Genomic DNA, 11,317 nt, shown 5'->3' with positions numbered 1-11,317 from the left:
CATAAAGTAACATAAGCTCTGAAAACTTTACTCCACCTCAGACTAGAAGTTATGTTCCCAGCCCTAAGAAAACATGATGTAAGCCAGCACACCTTTGCATTGGAGGATAATAGTTAAAGCCGTCTTTAACATGGAATTTCCATGCGAAGGCACTAACTTAAATGCACATTTGGGCCGATACTGTAAAGTGCGCTCTGGAGGAGCGCACTGTTAGCCCCGCGTTTGGCTGCGCGTTTTCGACGCGCTATTTTTACCCCTTATACAGTAAGGGGTAATAGCGCGTCGAAAACACACAGCCACCCCCCCCCGAAACTAATAGTGCCCGCAACATGCAAATGCATGTTGATGGGCCTATTAGTTATTCCCGCGCGATCCAGAAAGTAACGCCTGCCAAAGGCAGGCGTTAATTTCGGCCGGCACCAGGAAAGTGTACAGAAAAGCAGAAAAAACTGCTTTTCTGTACACCCTCCGACTTAATATCATAGCGATATTAAGACGGAGGCCCCAAAATTAAAAAAAATTAAAAATCTGCCCGCGGGTTGGAAGACAGACTCTCAACTTAGCCGCCGTCCGTTTTCTGAACCCATGGTTGTCAGCAGGTTCGAGAACCGATGCCGGTAAAATTAAGCGTCGGCTGTCAAACCGTGGTCCCTCATTTACATAAATTTATTTACTGGATCGCACGCCCAGGAGACCGGGCGCTCGCCCGCTCTCCCGCGAAGTTTTCTGTATCGGCCTGATTGTTGTACACACAATTTTGGTGTGCAAAATTCCTTGCTGCATTGGCAATAAAGTTTGTGCACAAAAATTAATGGCACAACTGCGAGCACGCTTTACACGTCTTCAAAAGAAACAGGTACAAAGGGAAAGCTTTCTACCCAGCTCCTAACTAGTGAGCCATTTTATATTTTAAAAACAGCACCATTATCTTATCCAAAAAAGCCAAAGCAAACTCAAAATAAAAATACTAGCCCAGTGCAAAGTGGGTAACTCCAAGTGATCTAAAAAAATTCTGATTTTGATGGAACTGAATCAGAGCCAGATCAGAAAATGGGAGCCACGCCTCTTGAATGCAAGACAATTCATGGCCAGCAGGCTTATCCATTGTTTTGGAGCAATTCTTGTCGCCACCCAGGCAGTAGAAGCCACAAATTAAACTGCTGTACATATGAACTGTGAACACAAACCACACTCTACTTAAATATTCCACTCTTTAATCAGGACAACAAAGCAAACAGAGAAATAAACAGGTTATGCCCTGAACAGCTATATTGCTAGGCCATACAGTTTCCTGCTGTCACCTTTTGCAGCACCAGTATTTCACCATAACATCCTATAAAATAGTTAGAGATTTCACTACTAGGCCCAGAGAGATGATCCACCATCATTTGGAAAAAAAATATTTACTAGACCAGTATTCCTAGTAAATCATGGAAAGATGAGCAAAATTAGTGATCGAGACGGCAAAAGAAGGCATTTCTGCAGGTAAAACTGGATTTTACCCAGAGAAAAGGGGCTCTGCTAACTGCTCCCCCTCGATGCAGAAATGAGGCATTTCCATACCTGCAGAGAAAGCAGGAGGGGGAAAGAAAGCAAACATACCTGCATAGTTTTGCTTTGACCTCGCAGGTAAACTATTCCCATGAGGTTTGCACCAGCTTAAGTACTGGATTTATTTTTACTTTGTAACGTCTGTCCGTTTTGCTAATGTATAGTTTCCGTTTTCAGATTTTAACTTTTTTAAAAAATTTGCACACTACTTTGGGCCTCCAATTTTGGTTGGGTAAGCGGTAGAGAAGTATTTTAAATAAATAAAGACTCTGATTATTGCCCCCAAAGCAATCGGAAACCCTCAGATTAGTTTACAACATGCACTGGCACATATAAATAAAAATAAAATCAACTTGGTCAAACAAGTGTCAAAATCTCTACTATGTTCCTTTTTATGTGCAGCCAAATGGAATGTGCTGTGTGTCACCTCCAAAAAGGACTGGATGTCCTGGGAAGAAAAGGACTGAAGAAACTAACAGATGTTTTTGTGAGATTATTTCTTCTTCAAGGGCCGTGCTATTCTCATTTTGCAAATGTTCCAAGACAAGCTGTTTTTATGAGCATTTTATTTTCACATGAACCCAGCGTCCTGCTTCCAGTGGCTTTGTGGGAATAGCAGAGCTGGACCTCATTCTCAAGAGTGCTGGGCTACAAAGTCTTCCCTGGGGACCACCACCAGCAAAATCCAATAAATGCAAAGAAAGAAGGTGCACACCACAGCCACCCTGAAAAAAAAGAGAACGCACCTTCATGTTCAACCAGGCGCAGCGAATGTCTTCAGCCCCAGAATGCATTTCACCTGAGCTGAGGGGCATGAACTCCTTTCTCCTAGGAGTACATTCATTTAATACGTGCTAGGGGCTGCCTTGGTGTGCGTCTTCTTTCTCTCCTATAGTAACTGCTGTTCTTTCACAGGTTCCAGGCACCACAGTTTGGCTCCATTTGCCCTGCAGTTTCCATGGTGGCACTCAATTGACAACTGTACTGTAACCGCAACAGCAACAGCAACTGCATGCTTTCTCCCAGGAGCCTTCCTGTTGCTGTTTACACAGCTCTAGCTGTGCGGAAAGGGCCTGCCACTCTAGCCCCGCTTCCCAGCTGGCTTTTTCGCTGGCTGCCAGGTTCCGTGAACTCGGGGGAAAAAAAAGGAATGCTTTCACAGTGACTCTGCGGGAGTCGGAGATCTTACCGACGTATCATGAATGCAGGCAACGGACATTATGGTGAGGCCAGGGAGAGCCCACTTTGGTGAAACTGTGGTTATTTATGCCAATAAGTTATTGAGAGGCTCTGTGAAGAATGGCTATCTAAATACCAAGCCCCCGTTCGTATGTGTGTGAAGTTAGGCCTGTGTCCGCTGGCTTTGCACGCCATAGTTGTGCATGATGAAGCGCTAGCAGCGGCAGTCAGTATTGGAGATATCCATCGTTCCATAGCAATGAAAGAAGTTAAAGATACAAAGTGAATTAGGCAAAACTTCAACATTACAATGCCAATATGTAACCATCTGTAGCACTGCTCTCCCTGTGTAAACAGTGTGACTGTCCCTCCATGTCACCTCTTCAGGTTTGATATTTTTTGACTGTTGTTTAGCTGGGTCTGGATGATGCTGTTGCTACCAACTGCTGCAACTTTGCCCTTCAGCTTTTGCTTGCTGGGTCCAATATTCTTGCTTTGAGGTTTGTCCCCAGCAATAGACAGTCGTGCTTTCACAAGTTGTGAAGTGAGTTGTTCAACATTCATTCTTTCCAGAATAAATTCCTAGTAACAAAAACAGATGCATTATAGACAGATAATAACAAAATGAGCTGTGCGGTGGAGGCAAGCAAGTTCCTAGGTTTTCTCTGGTTGATGCTTGCTAGGCTACTATCGGCCTCAGGTTTACAGAACTGGTTCCCAATGTCGTATCCCAGTTTAGAAGGAGCATCAGGCAGACTTTACACATAAGCAGCAGGAAATTTTGATTCCAAACAGAACTTTATAGTCCTTTCTTGCTCAGATACAGAAGAGCTGCCTCTTGCCTACCACCCCTATCATCCCACCACTAACCTTCTGATCTCCCACAAAACACGGGACGGATCGCCGTGGCTGTTTTGGAAACAAAGATCTCACTCATGACCTGGGCAGGATTTCATCTGAACATTACACCTAAGTCAGCTAAGTAACAGGGCTCTGCTGCCAAGCAGTCATGAGACATGAAGTGGCCATGGAGAAGGATAAAGCGGCGACATTACCTACCTTAATCATATCAAGTTTTGGCAGTAATTCAATTTGTTGCAGAGGGCCATAATGCGGCATATGGCATTGTTCAGCAAGGTTCGCAATGGACATCAGCACCCTACCTAGTTCCACACTCTGTCGGAATACAAAGCAGAAAGCGCATGTGTTTGACAGAATTATCTAGGAAATGGACCTGAGATGATGGAGACAGTTAGTTTACACATTCTGTAACACACATATGGAAACTTAAGATCACGAAACAGGCTTTCTTTGTTTTTGATCTGGCAGATTCCTCCCCCTCCTCCTTTGGGTTTCCAATTCAATCGAAACTGGAGCTGGGATCCCCCAGTTCTGACTAAGCCTCCACTGGCAGCTACTCAGTGGGTTTTTTTTTCTTTTTCCATATCCCCCCGCCTGCTCAGCGCAGTGACAGTCCTGGGCTCCTTGTGGAACTCTACAATCATGGGCCTGAAATCCGGCCAGGCCACTAGGTCTCATTGTTGCATGATGACTACAATTCCCCAACTGACCCCTCCCCGCCCACCAGTGGCTGTGACTGTTGCCTCAGCCAAACTGGGGAGTTGAGGACATGAACCGGGAATGGCACCCAGGTTCCTCCGCATGACACAGAGCCAGCGGGCTGGCCTTAAACAGGCTTTCTGAGATAGTACACCAGATTGCTCCGTTTTTTCCTGACTTGGGGGTAATTTTGCAACGTTGCACATAAGTCAGCTGGCAAATATGAGCAAAAACTACATCAATTTTCAGAGCGGCAAATCTAGGCGCCTACCATTCCACTCGCTGTTTGGCGTGTGTTATTTTGCTGAAAGAATCTATGCATAGAACTTTTTTTTAAATTAAAGAGCATGCGCGGAAGTCCCAGCCCTGCCCAGACTCCTCCCCTGGAACGCCTCTCCCCTGTGCAAATATAATGGACTTCCACCATTCACATACACACAGTCATGCCACATGCTATCACTGCATACACTCTGATAAAAATAAACCAAAAACCAGGGATCAACACTTCAAAGTACTGACTGAATCCTTCAAACAAAAGGGCTATGACTCCAAAGTCATTTCCAAGAAGACTGGTGGTTCACTTAGAACACCCAGGACAAATCCTCTGCAATAGAAAGAAAGGGAAACCACAGAGCCAGTCCCCTTTTGTAGTCACATGCAACCCAGAGCCAGAAAAACCAGGAAAGACCTACAGCCACGACTCCTGGAGAATGAAGCCCTGAAAAGAACAGTCCCTGCTCTGCTGATACTGGCCTTCAGGCAACCACCGAACCTGAGGCAAAAACTAGTAAAGAGGAAGCTTCTAAGAGAAATTCAGAAGGAAGAAAATGGCACATACCTCTGCAATGCATCATGCTACAAACTACCAGCACGTTATCAGAGGACCCCGTAATCACCCACATGGGAAACACTTTCAGCACAAGGGGATCCTACTCATGCTCTTCCTCTGAGTGTATATTATTCAATGCAGCAAATGGGAAGAAGCCTGCTACATCGGTGAGATAGGCCAAACGATAAAGGCAAGAGTCATTCCCTGTACGTACCCGGATCAGTCCAGATAGTGGGTTGTGCCTCCCTTCCAGCAGATGGAGACAGAGAAAAATTCGAAGGGCGCCCTCTCATAACCTGGTGCGCCCTCTGCTTCCCTTCAGTATTTCTCTGTCTCCAGCAGATGTGGTTCCCCAGTAAAGCTAAAAAAGGATAGAATTTTAGGTGGTCTCCTCTCTCTAATTTTCTTGCTAAATTACAAGGCCGCTCAAACGCATCGCCAGCAACGAAACCCGGCCCCCAAACGAGTCGCACCGCTGATGTCACCAGAAACGCGACTGAGGGGATTTAAATCCCCACCCGCTCTCCGGGTGCCCTCTTACCTGCAAGCCGGCGAACCCGACGGACGTCCCCGGCTTCCCTGCAACCTCGTCTGTAGGCGCTGGGAGAAAGGGCCACGCAGCCGGCGCCGGGACCCATCGGGGTAAGGTCTCATTTCTCGCCCTACCACCGCCGGCCCACCGCCGGCCACGAGGCCGCTCAAACGCATCGCCAGCAACGAAACCCAGCCCTCAAACGAGTCGCGCTGTTGACGTCACCAGAAACGCGACCAACGAGGGGATTTAAATCCCCACCCACTCTCCGGGCGCTGCGCAACAAAGGAGCCTGCCCCTTTGTGCGCCCCTTCGTGCACCCCGGAAGTGCAGCCCAGCAGCACACATAATAACAAATCTCCTATAAACTGAGTCCTCAAGTAACATCCTACATGCCCATAACCCCAGGTGGTAGGAACTTCCACAATCAGAAAATCCACAACGCCTCATGTCCTCTACCTCTGTCATCTAACTTCGGACCCCCCACATTATCGATCTAATCATATTGCTCATACCTTAACACCTTATACCGCGATCACCACACACCCCTCCGAATCTCTTCCAAAGCTCATCACAATCTCATCCAACCGCATCCTACCCTCAACCATCTTACACACGATACTGATTCTAGGTACCTTACAGACCTCATAAAGTACGCATCCAGACGACACTCCCGACGTCATCCAATACTCACCCAAACCTCATCCAACAACCATCCTGACACCATCCAGCTCACATCCAGACCTCATCAAGAACTCAACCTGACTTCGTCCAACAAGCACCCAAATCTCATCCAATCCACAGCAAACTATCACCAGAATTACGTCCAACAATCGTCCTGACAAGCTGCCTGGAACCAACATCAACCAAATACCGGCACTCACCCGAAGCCCGACCAGCAGTCATCCGCTCACCCCTTAAAACAAGACTCAACACCCCACAAGACTCAATCCTAGCACCTCTCAACACTAAACCATCAACGTTCAGCCAAGAAACACCATTCTCAACAAAACACCACCTACCCAATGACATCAAAACCAGAGAGCAACTGAATTCAAAGACGACGACATCATCTGAACTCCAAAACACCAAACTAAATCATGATTTCCCCCCACAAAATGATGCTTCAGATGAGATTCAGGCACCTGATCAACGTCCCACTTAAGAAAAGCATCAAAAACTTATTTTACCTCACCTTCTTTCTAATAAACGCTTAATCTTTAACCAAAAGCACCTTCAACAACACCCCATCCACAGAGGAACAACTTGAAACAAAAACCATAACCCCCTGGTCATTTTTGACCCAATATCTAACACCGAAGCTGAAAAAATGCTAAGAAAAATCAACCCAACACATCACGATCTAGATGTAATCCCTACACGCAATCTGAAAGAAATGGCGCACATCATCACCCCAACCATAGCTGCAATTATCAACAAATCACTCGAAGAAGGTGAGCTTCCAACCGAACTAAAAACCGCAACTATCACTCCTATACTAAAAAAGAAGAACCTAGATCCTGCTGATTTGAATAACTACCGTCCTATCTCAAACCTACCCTTATTCGCAATGATGACTGAGAAAACGGCACTGATACAGCTGAACGAACACCTAGAGAACAACAACATTCTACATGTCGCACAACATGCATTCAGGAAAAATCGTAGTACGGAAACGCTACTCGTCAACCTTTCAAAAAAAATAATAAGGAGTTTTGACAACAAACGAAGCCACCTTCTAATCCTTCTCGATCTCTCCGCAGCATTTGACACTGTAGAGCACAAAAACCTGTTATCAAGACTTGAAAGCATCGGTCTTTCCAGTAAAACTCTCAACTGGTTCACATCGTTCCTAAAAGACAGATACTTCAAGGTCACCATTAACAAATTCTCTAATCCCCTCCCACTTGACACTGGAGTACCACAAGGATCCGCCCTCTCGGCCACCCACTTTAACATCTACCTATTCCCACTCTGCCACCTCATCTCAAGTCTCGGCGTAACATATTATATGTACGCCGACGACATACAACTCCTCATCCCAGTAACCACCACAATTGAAGATGCACTGAGCTCTGCAGCCAAACACCTAATCTCAAGCAGAAACATGCTGAACCAACTAAAGCTATGCCTAAACATGAACAAAACCGAATGCATCCTCATAGGTAGAAACAACTCAGAACAAACAACCCCAATACACTCCCTACAAATTGATAATTTCAACATCCAGCTGAAAAATTCAGTTAAAGACCTCGGAATCTGTATCGATAACAAACTTAACCTAAAAAAGAACATAACTAAAACTAAAGAAGGATTTCACAAACTTTACATCCTGAAATATCTAAAACCGTTTCTTCACCAACATGAATTCCGAACAGTGCTACAATCTCTTATCTTCAACAGCCTTGATTACTGCAACTCACTCCTGAATGGCCTTCCTAAATCTACATTAAAACCACTGCAACTGTTACAAAATGCCGCAGCCAGAATCCTAACCGGCAAGAAGAAATCAGAATACATCACCCCTGTTCTGAGACGTCTTCACTGACTTCCAATCGAGCAAAGAATCGAGTTCAAAACTCTTAACAATAATTCATAACGCTATATACAAAGCAGAAAACACCGCACTCAACAACATGATTCAACAACACAAACCTCGACGAACGACCAGAACCACCGACAAACTACACCTAGACATTCCCTCTCTTCCTTTGGCGAAGCTCACTAACACTAGGAACAGAGCCTTCTCCATAGCAGGACCAAAATTATGGAACTCTTTACCACAATACCTAAGCACACTGAGCGCCATCAAATCTTTCAAAAAAGAACTCAAAACTTGGATTTTCAGCCAAATGTACAGAGATGGCGTGGGTTAAGCGGCATACTACTACCATTACCCAATATCCATTTCTGGTTGCACACACTAAACGTGCTCAAATGTTCTCCTCTCCCACCTCTCACCTATCCAATTCTCTCTACTTTCCACTTTCTCCTTCAACGCACCCCTCTTATAGCTAATTAAAGATCCGATTCTCCCTGCCTACAATACCATTCATTGTGCCTGATGTTAGTAATTGTTCGGTTAAAATTTGCTACAGCTGTGATATTAAGAAGTTTCTCGTTCAATTGTAATATACTTTCCAATGTTAATTGTAATATACTTTACAATGTTAATTCGATGTATTAAGTTGTTATCATGTAAACCGGTGTGAAAGCAGATTGCTATACATCGGTATATAATAAACTTGAAATAAATAAATAAATAAGTTTCACTGTTTGGATGGATCAAGTTTAAAAAAAAAAAGGTTAATAATTTCTTGGTGCTCAGTCACTTTGAAACTTGCAGGCAAAACTGGCAGCAGTGTAACTTAGCACTGTTCAGGTTATTGTGGTAAGTTCTGTGCCTTTCTTTTACAGGTTTTTGTCTTACGTGGTGAAAATTGATGGTCCAACCTCTCCCCCTTCACAACGACACGCTGCCCTGAGATGCTGCATTCCTCAGGGCAGCGCTAGCAGAGAGGCGATATTCCTTTGCTTAAAAAAAAAATAAAAATAAAAATCCAGATCGTTGTTTGTCTGAGCAGAGGTTTCTAATCTCTCTTACCCGCTCCTGCCAGGCTCCGGGGGTGTTTTGGTTAGCTTCTCAGCTTCCTCCCCCATGCCGCAATCCTCGCGATGCGCTGCCTGTGGAAAGCCCGGAATGCTGCTCTCCCGCGAAGGCATATGTTCAAGATGTCTCCCCGGCGGGGAGGGTCCCTCGAGGCCGGCTGGATGTTCCACATCGTGCTCTCAAGCGCGCCTGCTCGCGGGTGGGGGGTCGGCCCCAGACCCGTCTAGCGCGGGAACGGCGGCCATTTTGTTGTCAGAGCCGGCTGCTCCGACGCAGCCAAATGAAGATTCAGACACCGGATTTTCTCCCTGTCCACTGGTTTTAACTGCAGTAACCTCCCCGGACCAGGGGGCAACTTCGGGAGACCTTCCTGACATTCCTCCCTCGGAACCTACTCCCTCCAGACTTTTTTCAGCTGATTTTGTTCTTTTTTTTTTTTTTTTATTCTTTATTTATCATTTTTCCATTACAAAAACTAAACATTTTTGCAAATTCGAAATAAATGAGTAAACAGTCCACAATTTAAACAAAAGAAACAGCCTATTTGGGCTTAATCTATTTAACAAACATTTTTCCCATTAAACCATAAATCAATAATTTCTAAATTGGACTCCCAGCAATTTAAAGAGAGAAATACAGGATTAATATTCATAGACAGGAAAAACCTTAACACGCAGACAACAAAACTTTTTTTTTTTTCATGTACTAATGGGCGTAGATGTAGCTGGTTTCCTCAAATCTATAAAAGACCTTAATTGCTCAAAGGAAAAAAATATAAAGATTTCTCCCCCCCTCTTTAGGACGCATTTACATGGAAATTTAAGCATATAGGAAAAACCCAAATCAAGAACCTCTTGACGAAGAGCCAAAAACCCCCTTCGTCTAGATTGTGTAGATGCGGCCAAGTCAGGGTAAGTCTTAACATTAGCATTCAAATATGAAATAGGAAAATTTCTAAAATACTTTCTCATTACAAATTGTAAATCTGTTAAGGAAATGAAAGATACCAGGAGCGTTGCTCTTTCCAATACTTCAATGGCTGAGTTCTCTATTATTTCGGTGAGATTCCCTTGCCAATTCTGGCCAGTAGTTGTTATTGCTGATTTAGGGAGAAAATAGCATTTGATAATCGATGGAAAGTCTTCTTGGGTAAAACCCAGTGTTTCCCCCATAAATTTTTTCAAGGTGGTATATGGGGTTTCCCCTATAACTCTGGGAAAATTCAGTATACGCAAATTTAATTGCCTAGATTTATTTTCCAATGTTTCAACCCTTTTCGCCAGAATTTCTCTGTCTCTAACTGTGGCCGCTTTGAAGTCTAAAGTCCCAGCTTCTTTCTCTTCTAAAGCAGCAACTTTAACACATAAAGAATTTATTTGATTTTGCATTTGCGAATTAGATATCGGGTTCTTTTGTATTGAATGCTCCATTCTGGTATTAAGAGCATTTAAAGCTGATACCATTCCAGCCATCATGTCCCAAAGTATGGCAAGAATGACTACTTGAGGTCGTTCAGGGATTACCAAAGGTACAAATTCGGGAACTCCTCCACAAGGAATTGGCAGAGATCTTCCTGTGAGTTCAGTCCCTATTGTACCTGGTTCCAGCCCAGGACCCCCGGAGTTTCCCACATCAGTTTGTCCAGCTTCAACCGAAGCCGCGGCCATCGATGTCCCCTTTGCACTTACTCCAGAAGAAGTTCCCTGAATAGCGGTCCGGGCTACAACACCTTCCCCGATCTTCTGTGTCAGTGCTTGCCTTAGATCGGGACTCTGCTGGCACAAGCGAAGCTCTCTCCTCGCTTGGCACATCGGGATCCTCATTCCTTGGTTCTTTTGTTGTCTGATTGAGGAAGTTTGTGATTTCTTCCTGAACCGCCGATGAAGGTAGGGAAATGGCTGGAAAAACCCGTATTTTCCCTTTTCTTTTTGCAGGCATATTCTCAAAAATATACAGATATTCGACGGAGCTTTGAAATCACTATTTCCCCCATCGCTCAGCGTGCCGCCATCTTGGGACCTGATTTTTTTCTTTTACTGCACATTGCTTACTTAGC

General features: G+C 44.6%; 1 protein-coding gene across 1 annotated transcript in view; it reads right to left on the bottom strand.

Annotated features, from left to right (window-relative positions):
- Positions 1–630: 630 nt before the first annotated feature.
- CCDC197 (coiled-coil domain containing 197) overlaps positions 631–11,317 on the bottom strand; it is a 46,522-nt gene continuing 35,835 nt past the window's right edge. The window contains exons 8-9 of the mRNA XM_029597864.1: positions 3,790–3,906; positions 631–3,312 (exon numbers count right to left, since the gene is read on the bottom strand). Coding sequence (XP_029453724.1) covers positions 3,106–3,312; positions 3,790–3,906 — 324 coding nt within the window. The 3' untranslated portion in view covers positions 631–3,105. The remainder of the gene's footprint in view (positions 3,313–3,789; positions 3,907–11,317) is intronic.

Source organism: Rhinatrema bivittatum, chromosome 4 (genome assembly GCF_901001135.1).
Source record: "Rhinatrema bivittatum chromosome 4, aRhiBiv1.1, whole genome shotgun sequence".
NCBI classification, from domain to species: Eukaryota; Metazoa; Chordata; class Amphibia; order Gymnophiona; family Rhinatrematidae; genus Rhinatrema; species Rhinatrema bivittatum.
This window is presented reverse-complemented; position numbering and strand designations above follow the sequence as displayed.